The 15,590-nt window shown below is 38.3% G+C and overlaps 1 protein-coding gene across 1 annotated transcript in view; it reads left to right on the top strand.

Moving 5' to 3' along the window:
- The window catches only part of LOC110065443 (uncharacterized), a 425,702-nt gene that overhangs the window by 95,814 nt on the left and 314,298 nt on the right, over positions 1–15,590 (top strand). Inside the window, exons 8-10 of the mRNA XM_089279275.1 lie at positions 7,697–7,734; positions 13,251–13,393; positions 13,619–13,671. Of these exons, the coding sequence (XP_089135401.1) occupies positions 7,697–7,734; positions 13,251–13,393; positions 13,619–13,671 (234 nt within the window). The remainder of the gene's footprint in view (positions 1–7,696; positions 7,735–13,250; positions 13,394–13,618; positions 13,672–15,590) is intronic.

The following is a 15,590-nucleotide window of genomic DNA, read 5'->3' as shown; positions in this document are numbered from 1 at the left end:
CAACGTAGCACCATTGACTTCGATGACAGTCCCTAGACTGGGACTCATGGGTGCGATTCTTGGCCTACGCTTAACAAAGTCCTGGAAGTACCAATGTAGAGTGAGATGTTTTATTCTGACAGTACAGATGTCCTGTGGTGGATTTGAGGGCGTGGCAAAGACTTCTGACCCTTTGTAGCAAACCGAATTGGTGAAATACAGATGTTCACTGTCATGCTGTCACAGTGGCAGCATGTCTCTATCGAGGAGAATTCAGCTGATTTGTGCACAAGAGGTGCAACCCCTTCAGGGTTAGCTGGGTGTTCCTTGTGGTGGAATGGCCCCGATTGGTTACCAAAGGATTCCAGTGAGTGGTCAAAGATGCTAGTCCGGAACAGACCTAGTGAAATGCCAGAGATGAAAACCTCAAAGAGGCAAGAGGGTGCGAATGCAACCCTTGTGATGTATAGCCTTCAGAAAGAAGCTGCACTGAAACATAACAACACTTGTGAAGTATGGAGACTTGATCCTAAACGGTTCTCTAGCTGGACACGTTTGGTTTGAGTACACGCAAGAGTGAGAAGAGTGCTGCACAACATGCGCAGTAGAGGCAACAGAAAGACACATCGAGTTGTTGCTTGAAGAAATAAAGGATGCTGAAGAGGAGATAGTGAGCATAGCACAACGCAAAGCATCCCGTCACGAGTTCGCAGCTTTGAGCTTGAGTAAGCTGATATCACAGAAAAGGCAGTTGATCAAGCTTAGTTCCTTCCCTGTGACACCAGAAGTCCTATCATTCTGCCTCGTGGACACTGGTTGACAAAACTGATTGTGAAGAATTATCATGAGAGAGCAAGTCATGCCGCTGGAGTAAACTTCATTCTTTGCCAGTTAAGTGAGAGATTTTGGATCATTGCCACACATGAGGAGATCCCTGAGTGGGACCATGAATGTAATAAATGCAAGAAAAGATGGAAAAAGCAAGGCTGCATTTTACTTTCCGGCCCTTCGCCCAAACAGAGGTGGATTTTGCAGGTCCTCAGTATACCGTTCAAGGACGTAGAAAGCCTTGACAGAAAAGGTGGCTGAGCCTGTTTACTTGTTTGGGAACAAGAGCAGTGCATTTAGAGATGGCCTGGGGACAAGATACTGACACATTGTTAAATGCCTTCACTCGTTTAACCAGTCGCCGTGTTCCTAAGGAGGTGATAACTGACAGGCATGAATTTCATAGGTGCAGTGGGTGAGTTAAAGAAACTAGTCAGCCAGTTAGACAGACAGAAACTTGGGAGCAAGACAGCTGAGCTTGGAGAAGCATGGAGGTTCAACCCACCAGCTGCTCCACATTTTGGAGGAGCCCATGAAGTGATGGTGAAAGCTTCTGAGAAAGCCACTTGTACTGTTGTACGAGACCGACATGTGACTGATGAGAAGCTGATCATATTGTTTGCAGGGGTGAAGTCTCTTCTTAATTCCCATCTGTTGACTTATCAGAGCTCAGATCCAGTGTTCCATTGACACCTAACCATTTCTTGCATGGCCAAATGGGAGGACAGTTTGCACCTGAGTCTGTTGAAACCGCTACTTTTCATCCATGTCAATGATGGCAAAAGGTTCAAGACATTACTTCAAGTGAGGAGAATATGGCTCAAAAAATGTGCTCCTGCCCTTGACAGCCGACCAAAGTGGACATCCGAAAACCGAGATCTAACAGTTGATGATGTAGTTCTCGTGATTCAGCCCGATTCTCCGAGAGGGTGTTGACTGCTAGGCAAGTTACTGAAGTGTATCCTGGAAGAGATGGCCACCCCCGTGTAGCTAAAGTTGTATGTGGGGCCAAGACTGTCGTGAGACCAATTACGAAACTGATTCCGCTTGGAATAAATTGATAGTTCAGAGACACACTAGGACTACCTCCCAGTGTGGGGAGGGGGGAAATGTTAAGAAGACAGTTCTGGAGTGGCGTGATGCGCAAATAGCACATGTGCTCGGAAACATTTTCAATTTAAGTTGCATGTATGTTTATTGTGCATGCGAATTTAAGTTGTGTGGACGTTTATCGGCAGAGTTTTAGACAGTTTTCAGTGAGCAGTTGTTGTGCCTTTTAGGGAGTTTTTTAGAGTGAACCATTTTACCGATTTTGAAGTGTTTTGGTTGAGTACCGTTCTGTTTACCGCTCAGTAACGTATCAATATTTGATGGTGGACATTTACACAATTACAACAGTAACAATTCTTTTTTCAACAATTGAGTTACAGAAGAATGAATAAAGTTTGGTTTACAGAAGTTAACAATGACACCATATTGAGTTAATTAAGAAAATAGATATTGTTAATTCTTATTTACATACTTTTTTAACTTAACGATTTTCCTTAATAATAGCGTTGTCCAACTTAAATTGTTAGTTAAAATTGTTTCCTCAAAAATCTTCCATTTTTCTTTAAACAAATTCCTTTTATTTGATTTGAAATATATGTGTTTTCCAGTTCCATATTTAATTACCAAAATTCTTATGAAGTGACTCAAGGAAGGCAATGTTTCTCTACATTGACAAGTCCACAAGAAAGATTTTCCTAAAATTACTCTTAAGTTAAATAGATCCATATCCTCAAAAGACCCAACGGGCTCCTCCAAAACCTGCAATTGTAGCTTGGAAAGGCAAAACTCAAACAGCAGGTCAACTTTTCTTTGGAGGAACTTGTTATTGTGGTCTTTCACTGTAGTGCACAAAGGAGCCACTGCATACTCCTCTCTTCCCCTCTTACAATCTGGCAGTGATTTTACTGTAACGTCCATACCGGTGTCCAGGAGCGCTGAGTGGACAGGTACAATGGACATGCGCAAACCACCTGGGGATTATATCGCTATCCAGTACGAGATAGCAGGCCAATATACCTTTGTTTTAGTAGTTTGGGAAACTTTTGTTTCTTCGTGTTCCTTGCTGTCAGGCTCTTTTCCGTTAGCTTTTCTCTCAAGCACTGCAACAGACAAGAAGAAAAATGCTACCCCTTTGATTTTTCCAGGGGGGGCTGGCAGCTACCTTTGATCTCGCTGCTTTTCTGGTTTCTATGATCGCCCCAGTAAAGAAATCTGTCAATCATTTGAGAACAGTAACGAGCATGTGCATAATGCGAAAATAATGCGAGGAAACCGAAACATTTCGCCGCCATTTTTGTTCAGGATTTGCCTTCGATTTGGTAACTTTTTATTCGCTGTTGGCAATTTTTAACGACAGCACTGAGACAATCAGGACTAAGGGAATGAAGGACCAGCTTTGTGCCATTTTCCTGGTGAGCGTGGTTGCATTCTTGATTGCCTGGATAGGTTTCCCCATCTCAGGAAGAAAAGAAGCTGAAGTTTTTATTTTGCTGTGGAAGTTTCAAGGTTCGTTACCTTCCATCTTCACACCGACCAATTATTCTTCTCTAATTTCTATGGAAAATAGTGATGTCGAACTGTTTCATGTCTGCCATTATATATTGCAAAGCCTCTGAACGTAAGTCTTTAAAATATTTCTCAACTGTTCAGAGTTGTACGTTTAACCTTAAGCTTAAGTCCTACATTAAAAAAGTTTTTCTGTCTTAAGTTTTTTTCCGTCTTAACTTACTGTCTTATGAAAGACTGCATTTACTTTATGATTTTCCTGTAATATGTTGAGTCTGAAGACTTCGTTTCGAGTAATTTAAATCATGAAACTTGAAGGCAGTTGCAGATCAGTCAACAACATTGAAAATAGCTACCAGTTTGCATGTCTTGATAGCACAGTGATAAATTATGGAGGTTTTTAAACCTCCATCCCTTACTGTTCAGTATCAATGTGTACTGGCAAATTTGAAATCATTTTTCTTCTTCTGCATTTTGGAATGTCCAAAATGGACTATTTGCTAGACACAGACTAAATATGAACCTTCACTAGGTTGAGGTATTTATTTACAAGTTATTGACCCGTGATGATAAAGAAAGCAGCTTCTGCTCACATGCTTTGGCATAATTTGTATTGGTTATAAGCATCAGTTTTATTTGTGTGGTGGGAGAAAGCTCTGTAATACTTCTGGGTATCAAAATAGGGCTGTGATATACTCATCTGCTGAGGGAGATAATTTATGGAATAGACCCAGGGAAGGCAAATGAGCCATGTTACCTGTAGTTGAGTGCTAGTGATGAGGTACGTAGGTAAAATGGTCATTCATCCAGACAACTAACTTTGACTTGGGCAAACCTGAGTCAACAGAACCTCCACAACATTTGAAATAGGCCAATTTTGAGACTTGGCTTTAAGGCTTTTGAGAATGACAAGAAAAGACATCAAGTGCAGGGATTGGTAACAGTCATTTAGCCCCCCAAGTCTATTAGCCCCTAACGATTTAAACCCCAACCAGAAGTTGATAAGCCCCCAACTAGAACTAAAAAAAACCCCATATATTTCTCGTTCTTTAAGTGTGAGAAGGGGCTAATCAACTAGTTGGGGGCTAACTGGCTAGGGGTTAATCAAATGACCGATAACCAAAGGATCAGGTTTGTTTTATTCCTTCAAGGCAAAAAGATGAGTAAGGATGTTTTAACATCCTTTCTCATCTTTTTGCCTTTGCCTTAAAATGTATCAAATGTGGCCTAAAGTGTTGATTGTCAGTGGCTTGTTCCTGTAATGGAAGGATAGCTAAATAAGACAATAAGGAAGACTAATATAATGCCAGATGAATGAGGCTTTAATAGTACTTGTCTCAATGACAAACCTTAGTGCAAGAGAGGAGCATTAACCCTTTGAAAACTGATTGAGAGGTGGCATAAAAAATTAGTGCCAGGGAAAGGGTTACAGAAAGAGCAACAAAATGAGATGGTAAAGTCAAACTTCCTGCACACTCTCCATCTCAACGACTTGATTGGACCCATTATTTAAGCTGCTAAGTCAAGAATATCAAAACAAAAGTCTAAGGATGATTATGAAGAAAGAAAAACAATCAATGACACAACTATTGTGTTGTAACCAAAGAGATGGTGATGAATTCTCAATTCTGCCAAGGTACCTATCCAGTATTCACTTTCATAAATAATGCCAGATGCTTTGTCTGAAACTGAAACAGACCTTTTGTAGTAACGTAACAGAAAAGCGCCGTACTCACTGCACTCACTATGAAACCTGCTTTAACCCTGTTAGTTAAGTGCAAACAAAAAGGGTCACAAAGCTGTTAAGCTGTTCAAAAAAAGCAACCCTTACCATCAGGCAGTGCGGAAATATAGAAATACTTCAGTTTATCCTGTTGATAGGACACTGTTACAAAAAATGCTTGAGTGAAATATTCATGATCATGCCTGAAATCTGGCTCACCCTGTGGAGTTCCCACTTGCAGGTTTACGTTGGAATATTTATCCCCAATACCTCGATAAAAATCTCCAAGATTTAGATGTAGGGCAACTGGAACTTTTTCTTGGATGTTTGAATGTGCACGAGGTTTACAAATGCATCCTGCTTGCGGAAGTCCACCATGTTTGTTTTCCACAAACCAGTGCTTAGTCTCGCTTGGCCAAATTTCTGAACTGGGGCGATCATAGAAACTCAGTTCCAGGCCTTGCTGCTTGCCCCCCTGGATTTTTTGGATCGCTTCATCACTCTTGTTGCGTTTTTGACATAAAATTATTTTTAGCAGAGCTCCTCAACACTTGCTCTTTCTGATGCATTATAAGAGACTTACTTTTCTTGTACAAGGGGGATGATTTTGCTTATGAAGCGCTTCAGATATTCTGTGGAAATGACAAAATTATATGTAAGAGAAATAAGTCAGTAGTTCAAATGAGTGATGTTGACCATAAGTGGTTTCGACCTTTATGTAGCTCAATACTTGGTCGATATATCTTTCGATAGCCAGTCAAAATTTGGTTAACGGGCAAGGGAAATGTGACAAAATCCACAGAAAAGTAAGTTCTTTTTGACCTTGCTGAGGGCAAAGAGCTCTCGCTGACACTTGGCCGATATAACAACGACACGACCAATATTTGACCAAACCTTGACTGATATACCAACGACAGTTGACTGATATTCTATTGAGATGAAACTGGAAGCACAACAATCGACACTCAGAAGATGCTTGGTCAATAATTAATCAAGAGCTGACCGGTAACAGGCCGATATATTGATTGATTGTCGATCAGTTCTCGTTTGATTATCAACCGAGTATTGGAGGACTATCAGCTGACAGTCGACTGAGTATTCATCGACATGTGTATCAATGGAAATAGAAATACTGATGGGCACCACCCATAGTAACCATGATTCGCTGAAGTCAAGGTCAGTCAAAAACTTCACTCAACACACTCAAATAGCAAGAAATAACGGAAACTAACCTACCCTTACTGTTGAGCTGCTGGGTTGGAGCACTTGCCATGACGACTAGAACTTGTCAACTGAGAAAGAGTGTTGTTTTGTAGTCGACTTTTATGGTAGAATGTTCCTTTTTCATTTACATTTTCAAAAAGTCTTTGTTTTTCTTAAGTATGTATAGCCTTGGGAAAAATAGTTTTAGGACCACTTTGTGGTTGTCCGATTTTGTTAATCACTCATATGATTACAAACCGAATTGGACTCCACTCAGTCCTATTACCATTATTAATTATTTTATCAATTATTACTAATGAGACTAATTAACAATTACACTGGTAGCCCTTGCGGGCTACGGGTCAATAGCCCATGAGGCGAAGCCAAATGGGCTATTGACCCATGGCCCTTGAGGGCAAAGGGTCTAATTGTTTTAGTATCACCCAACTAGTCGGACAGAAAAGGCAATAATAAAATTAGCAAATGCAAGTTGAAGAAATATTTATTTGGGAATAAAACGAAAGAAATTGTCACGCTCGATTGTACCAATTTCGCTACACGAGGACTATTGCTTAGTAATAAAAACAGAGAATACTTCAAACTGAAATCCTTACTTATAATTTTAGTTCTGCAATAGTATGGTCATGATGTCTGCCGACTTTGACTTACCGGCATGTTTGATCTTCCTCTGGTATTTTTCAACCAGCATTTTTTTCATTACTGTTTTCAATATAATTTTACATACAGCAACAAGAATGCTCTCGTTTATTCATTCCCAGCTTAGTAGCCAGGTATTTTACCAGGAGCAGGGGTTCTGGACACAATTAACTTTGTAAGTTTTCTTTGATCACAGCTCAGTGCGACAATGTAGACAGCTTTGTGGTGGAATGGAGATTCCCTGCTGAGCGGCCTTTAGCTGTTCTAGATTGCCAACCTTAAACTGGTTAAAAGATTTTTTGATGAAGGTTTATTGCTATTTAACAACAAGAAATATAAGCTTACATGTATGCTCGTGAACAAAAACAGCTCTTTTAGGAGCCACGAAACTTGTAAAAGCAATGATTGATGCATTCTCTGATGTTATTTGTCTTATGAAGTTCATATTTAGTTTGCTATACAGACTGATAAATTTTCAATTTAACTGTTAATTTATGCTAATGTATGGAACACTTTCAAGATGTTGTTGCACATAAGTCGCATCCCTGAGTTTTAAGGAAAATTGTGAACAAAATGGTGCGGCTTATCCCCTGGTGTTTGCGGTATTCATTCCTTAATTGAATTCTAGGAAGTTAAAAACAGTGAAATGCAATTGTAGATATAATAATGATTGAGATGTTGTTGGATTTATACCTAGAATTTAGCTGTTTTGGTTTTTAATTGCTATAAATGAATTGTTGCTTTCCATAGAGAGGATAACATGGAACATCTCATTGGAACAGCTGGAGGTAAACAAGACTCATTACATACAGTAGCTGTTACGGACCTGGCATGAGGTCCATGCTGGTGAAATATTACTTGAGTTCATTTTTAACGAGCGATTAAATTTAGCTAGAGAGAATTATAGCAGTTGGTTGGGAAAAAATATTCACTCGCTCGCCAGTCAGTCAGCCAGTCAGTCGATGGGTCAAACATTTTTTGATGGTAATTCTGCTGACCAGGGTATTTTGCAAGGGGGTGACATTTGCCTGTCAGACCATTTAGAAAAAAATGGCTGCCAAAGCAATGAACTGATCTTTTGTGTTTGGAGTAGAACAAGTGCTCCCAAGTTAAAGACTAGTATTTTGATATACAACAGAGGTGGAGGTATAATTCAATCCATTGGCCGATTTGTCAGCAGCTTTTAACTGAAACTTTGCCAAAAATCACGTGCAAGGGTTTCACATGTGCTAAGTGTTTTTCTTCCATACTGTCTCATTTTCTTTTATTATCACTTGAACATTTGTATTAACCAAGATTGAACTGCCGACCTCAACTTGCCAACTGCAGATCACCCAACTGGAACCTTGTCACTTTGCCAACATGCTGCTGATGAATTATTGGTGAAGAAAAACCTCTACAAATTCATCACAGTTAGCTATAAACTGCTGACGGATTGATGGCCATTGCAGGGTAAAATGATTTGCACAGCAAGCTTACAGCGAGTGACTAAGATTCAAATGGCAGTTGTTTTCTGCTGGAAATCACTCAATTTTTTTCACCAAGTGACCTGTTCTACTGGCCATGATGTCTATTCATGGATATTTTTAGATGCTGAATGAGTTTGTCTTTATCACACTCAACTGAGGTCAGGAGATTGCTTGGTATGTGCTGATGGAAGTCATCATTGCATGGTTTATGGTTCTAAAACCTTAGCAATACACTATTTTGGTCAGTTTGGGGCCTGCTTTTGTGTGAGTAATTTCTATCCTCTGATTCAAGGAATTTTTTAGTGCAGTGAAGTAATGAAGATGATTGTTTGTAATAACTCAGTATCATAATAACCCTTGTCTTGCTTGGGTAATTCTAAAGGCAAGGAGACTTGAAATAAAATGTGGATTTGGTCTCATTTGATTTCCTTGATGAAAGACCAGGTGTCCAGCCTGAACGAGAAAGGAGTCAAAGCTGTAGTTTTGGGGCCAGAACGTTCTGACATGGAAATTAAGGATGCTTTTGAAGGTAAATACAACCTGGTGTTTATGAAGTTGGTGCGCTTTCAAGTGGGTTTTGAATACAGATCGCGGATTTAAAGCAGCTTCCTGGACTTTAGAAAACAAAAATGGTAATGTACAGTATTACTTCGAAGTTTAATTCAAATTTTTGAACAAATAGTACAGCCACGGCCAATAAAATGACTGCAAAAGATATCAGCAAAAACTCAAGCTTTCACTTTAGCGCGAAGAATTAATTTGAACATGCTGTTACGCAGCGAATCATGTCCGCAAAATTTTGAACATTTTTTTTAGATAGTTTTTTTTTTGCCTCATCTGGAATGAAAATTTATTGTTATTGGACTTAATGTCATGTTCCTTTCATTTGGTTACCTTTCTTTGGGAATTTTAGGTTTTTAAAGGTGTCAGTATTTTTGCAGCATGGATTTCTGCATATTTAATTTAGGGCGACCTCCACGGCCGGTTTGCTTAGTTTATTCGCTTTGTTCAAATACATTTTTTTTTTAGTTTTATTCAGCTACTACATTAAAACTTCTGAGAAAAGAACTAAGTGGGCAGTAATTTAGCACAGTTGAAATACGACTTATCTCAAAATAATTGGCTTCAGTTGATTTTGTTGTCTTTTTTATTTCCAACTTTCATCTTTCTTTCACTGCGCTGTATTATTTGTCGCATGCAAAGAAATTATCTTATTTCTTGTTTTTAAATTGTTTTTTAGATAAGCTTATGTCTCTTCGCTTTTATTTTCCAGTGTTTTTTCAAATGTTATCCACTATAGTAAAAGAATGGAAATTTTGTTGTTCTAGGTTTCATTTTGTTCTCCAAAGTCAATAATTAACTCGTTTTTGTGTGTTCAATTTTCTCCGCTTTTGTCGCGTGGCAAAGAAAAATATGTAATTACTTGTTTTCTTATCAGTTTTAATACACCACAAGTTGAGGATCTTTTTTCGTTTTAGAGATATTTACGTTTTTTATTATGCAAACAAGAAAAGTGATGATGTCATAGGTGTTTCCACTAAATCAGTACAACACTCAATCAAGAATATCTCTAGAAGTATTAAAGCAGCGTCCTATAAATTTGGCACCAGAAATGTACATCACATAAGAAACAAAATGACACCTGTCATGCCGTTGCCATGACAACAGTTATGCTGCTGGTCCTGTTTTAATTAAGACTAAAATTCCCAGTTTTTATCTTAAACAAGGATCATCCACTCCCAACAATCTAATGGGGAGAGTTAAGACAATATAGGAACCATGCATGTTCCAAGCAAGACCCTCCGTCCCACTTTAAAAGGTTGCATAATACAAAAACATGAATATCTCTACAACGAAAAAAGATATTTCAAAAAGAAAAATGCCATTCTTCTTTACTTTGAAAAGCCTATCAAATAAGTAGCAATTATTTTTTACTTCATAGGTGCTTTAAAACTTGTTTCTGTTTATAAAGAGAGAATGATTAATGTTTTTATCAAGACAGTATTGCCTTGATTTTTAGTGCAGAGTGCACTATTGGGATGGTTTGGGGGGCTGCTGTTCACTATGGCGCTAACGCCCTAAGGTGTAAACTTTAATGTTTGTTTAATTAATTAATTTCAATTAATTAATTAGCCTTGCGGGAAGGGGGGCTGGGTGCAGTAGGTACCTGAGTGCACTATGCAAAACGTGTCTTATTTACGTTGCCTTCTTTGATAACATGGCAAAAATATATATACATGTTTGGTTTGGAAATCTCATGCTATCCTTGTGCCATTCTCTCAAGAACAGAAGCAATTTGCTTCAAATGCATGCACAGATTAGTTAGCGTCAAAGTCGAATATATGTTAGGTGAAAGATACATTTCATAGCATGTAAGACGCGTGCGTTCTAACATTGCTAGTGTGGTAAACTCTGTTCTCAAGTGCAGATGCAAGTTTTTTTAAATTTTTTCTAATGAGTGATATCACACTCTCGTTTTGGCTGGGGATAGCAGTTATATTTCAGGTAATGTCAGTTCTCCTTTTCAGTCCAAAGAACGTTACTGTGACTGCGTATCTTCTGGAATCTTCCCTAGCTCTATTCAAGAAATGTTGTCTGCTGTTTTTTAACTATTGTGTGTTTGCCAGGGTTGAAATAGAGAATCGGAACATATTGCTTCTCCTTAGCAGCTTGTTTATTTTCTCTTCTATGAAAGAGAACCCAAAGATCATACTTAGCCGAAACTCCCCCGCATTAGTTACATGTAAAACTAGTAAATTTGTGACACAAGAAACTTCGTTATTATCGCCGCAGATTCCGTGGCACTTACTGAAACCGCCAATTAATTTCATCAGTCGATGAGGTGACTCGCTCACCGATGTGGGATATAATTTCAGTCAAGTAAAGATCTCGACCTTTAATACTTCTCGTTGAAACACTCCTCAGTTTTATTACTCCATAGCATTGTGTATTAGTTTGATGTGGTTTTATTGTTTGCACCAACTTGTCTGGCAACAGAATTAGAACGTGCTATTCCGTGATTCGACGTGACTATTTGATAACTACATTAATTCTTGTTTGTTGGTGAAATGAAAATTTAAGTTTTGAATAAAACAAAATCATTCCTCTTCGACTTTTCAGCAGATATTTAACTTTTATATTTCATTTATCTCCAGCAGTAAGTTAAAAAAATACACATCTTTCTTATATTTTCTTGGAAACAAAGGTATCTTGTTGCATAGATTGGCAAGGAAAACAAAAGTATCAAATTACAAACGGCGTGAAAAGTAATGCTACAAAATGAACGAAACTCAAGATAAAATACCACAATAAATTTAAAACTGTCTTGGCAAACGGTAATTGTAAGTTATTTTTGGGCAAAACACAAACATGAAACATACACATGGCTAAGATTATGTCTTATCAAGTTTTTGTCCGCTCATATTCTGCAAAGTGGAAAAGGCCTAGGTGACTGCCAAGGGAGGGAACAGCAGGGGTGAGGACCTGTGTGACTACTGCATCAGAGATGTAGATTACACTCTGCACTATCTGAGATTTTCTCACTAGTTTGATATTTCCAATGTTCACTTTTCACCCGCATTTACTGCCAACTATTATAAAATTCCATGCACGGAAAGTTATTTTTATATGGATCATGCAAGAAAGGCTTGTGTCATGCTGTGTCCAAATTTGTTATCTGAATCACAAAATTATGCAAAATCATGTGATTTTTGTGAAAAATGAGTCATATTTGAAGTGTTATTTTGCGACGAACATTGTTACGTGTTGGTGGAAATTTTAGTCAACAATTTGACAAGAAAGCATGAGAAAGACTTGCAACTTATTTGGCCACTGAAATGGGATAGTGTTTTTAGAAACTGATCTTCTTTCAAGTCTCTAAACTGTTCTTGCCACTAGATCAGTCTCCACCTGTTGTGAAGGTGGCTGCCTTTAGCTCATGCAATTGCACAAAAATACTGCTGTGTGAAAAAGTTGTCGGCCAAGTACTGCAAACAATACTATTTGTGCGTTTGGGAAAGTTTCTGGGCCCATCTACTGGGAGCATTTGCTTGAATAACAACTTGAAATAACTTTGTTTGGTTTGCCTTGTGGCCCTTTGGTGGTAGTATTGCAACATGAATCTTTCATTCTCTGAACAGCTGATGTATCACAGGATTATAGTGCTGTTTAGATGGATTATTGTTCCTTCCTTGTGTCATTGTCTATTTCATGAAAAAAATTCACAATGTTCCTCGCACAACAACACTCTTCTAACACTACGATGTCAGTCGATCCAGAACAGTTTTGTCTAGTGTACTAGTAAGAAAAGCATTTGACTTCCAGTGACCTAACTGACAAAACTAAGAATGAGAAAAACCTTTGGCAGCAACCCAGCTGCTGAAATTAATGCAAACGCTATATTATGTGCCTCATAAAATGATTTGAGATTACAAAACTGGAGTATAGTATTGAGTTTGTCCACAGAAGACTTCTGAATGGGCACCCATCTGGTCAGCAAAATAATGCACCAGAAATTGATCCCTGAGTTGTGAAAAAATCTAAAATGAGTTTTTCTGGACAACAAGATTATTCATGTTAGATACAGATGACTAAGGGGCAGCCAGATTCACTATGCTTGTATTTGAAAATGGTGTGCTAGAGGGTCTGCACCTGTTGCTGGTTGTCTAAAAATTCCAACTTTGAAAAGCCAATGTGTAAGAAAGCTAGGGAGCACATGACCAAACATCAGTAATTCAGTATTTTTTGAAAAAATAAGTTGATCTCATCTTACAAATAAGAACTGGCAATGAATTATGAGATAAGCAAGAGGTTTTTTTCTTTGTGTTTCATGATAGATTTTGAACTTCAAGCAGGAATGGTTGAGCTTATTTTCCGTCTCATCCCAGGCGACACTAGGCACAAGAAGGCTCGGGAGTATTTTAGCTGTGATTTAGTGTCTTCCGCTTTTTGTGATATCACCAGTCCAGAATTTGAAGCAGTAAGTACACAGATTATCTAGAGGGCTATGAATTATTTGAGAATCTGCCTTTGACTTTTTGTCTCTGCAGTCGTCTTTAACTTAATTACAGATGCTTCACAAAATTTTCATGTCACTGTAGTGATACCCACAGTGTATACATTGCTGTTAAGTTTATAATTTAGCTTGGTTTTCGCATTGCTATGTTGTCTTAGTTGCCATGTTCTGCTCTGATTTTCCTTTCAGGGTTGCCGAAACTTTCTCAACACTTTAAACCAAAGTCAAAAGGAAAATCAAAGGTACCATAATTTGCATATAAATGCAGGTTTTATAATGACAATAGGGAGTGTCAGAAATCACAATGAAAGAGACAACGACGATGTCAAGGATTAGTGCAGGGGGCCTGAAATGAGAAGGTCATTTTAAGCAGGAATATGAAAATTATACAGCAACTGTGCTCCAGGACAACAACTTACGAAGCCTTGTTTTGATTCGCTTTATACATGTATCTTGTGTATGGTGGCCCACAATTGCCATAGCTGTTTTGCATGTTTTTATTAGATTTTTCCTCAGAAAAAGTTTTACTTAAAAAAACCCAGTAAAGTTAAGTAACATTTTTTTTAACATCAAACGAAATGAACAAAAACATTAACCAAAGTTGACTGAAAGTAAAACAAGAATTAAAACTAAAATTAACATAAAATGAAATGAAATTAAAATTTAAATCAATTCTAAATCAAATTGAAAGCAACTCCACAATGAATCACACAGCATTTTCTTTTTAAATCAAAAGAAAAACAAAATGAAATATCCTTATGGCCCAGAACTGCCATAGACCAGCATGCTTTGCGAAATTATCTCAGAAATTACAAAATGGCGGACAAGGGGTGGAAGGCCTTTCAAGCTGAAATGAAACGAAAGAGAGCGGGGACATGTGCAGGTAAAGGCAAAGACGACAAGAGCTGTAAGGACGAACTAACTGTGCAACGATTAAGTTCCAAAGTGGCTGGTGAACAACAAAAATACACTGGAATCAGCCCAGAGAGTTTGTTGATTTCAGTGGTAGAGAGCTGACCATCGTAAACATCAAGGAAACATCAAGGAAGCGTGCACAAGCCATTTCACATCAAAGATTGGAGCAGGTATGGTATGTGATATACTGGCTGGCGAACAAGGCCTCTCTTGTGGTACAGTAAAACAAATACCAAACACTAAATTAATCCATGTTCACTTTATTGATGAAACTGAGGTCGAAATTGAAGGTAAATGTGATGACACCCAATGCGACAGTGAAGATACTGGCCGTAAGAGAACACTGAAAAGAAAACAGGGCAATGCTGCATCAGTTTCTAAAGTCACTCAGTCACTTCCAAGCCCAAGTAGAAAGGGCAAAATCAAGAATACTAAATCGAAAGTTATTCCGAAGAGCCTCTCTGTATCAGCCTGGGTCGTGTTGTTAAATCTGGCACTACCATGGTTAACTTGAATACTTTTCACTTGGATACCATGATATGGTCAACTGTTGATATCGCAGTGGAATTTCAGATTTCAAAAGATCTACTTGGGCAAGGTGGATTTAGAAAGGCTTACAGGGCAAAAAGTAACACCCAAGAATTTTCAAATGTAGAGTGTGTTGTGAAGAAACGTAAGACAAGTGTCCTTAAAGACATTGAAGCTATCAATCAAACTGTTGAGCAGCACACCAGGAAAGTGGTTCAAATGCGCCACCTTGCTTGAAATGTTGCTGCTCAACTTACACAGGTAGTCTTGGACCAAGACCTCAGAGATTTATTTGGCGAAACATTCTCCTACAAAACCATTTACCTTGCCAAGCTTCCAGATGGGGAATTTGTCACTGTTGAAGAATTTGTGGAAGGTAAAATGGAAAAACTTGTCAATAACGATGGAACACCTTGCTGAAATAAAGAGGATGTGACGCTACAAAAAGCAGAATGTTTGGTTCACTTCTCCTATGAGAAGTCAAATTATCAAGTTATGCTTGTGGATGTGCAGGGGGCTTGCTATGAGCTGTTTGACCCAGAGATTGCCTCTGCTGAGTTATTAGACAGCCAAAATGAAGTCCTGTTCACTACAGGGAACCTTTCTGCTATGCTATTGAAAACTTTAAAGTCAACCACATATGTAATTTTTATTGCAGAAGTTTGTCACTGAAGCCATTTTCAAGTTAAACAAAATTAACAAACTTTGTATTAACTAA

Source organism: Orbicella faveolata, unplaced genomic scaffold (genome assembly GCF_042242905.1).
Source record: "Orbicella faveolata isolate gen_17 unplaced genomic scaffold, um_ofav_v1 contig_47, whole genome shotgun sequence".
NCBI lineage: Eukaryota > Metazoa > Cnidaria > Anthozoa > Scleractinia > Merulinidae > Orbicella > Orbicella faveolata.
This window is presented reverse-complemented; position numbering and strand designations above follow the sequence as displayed.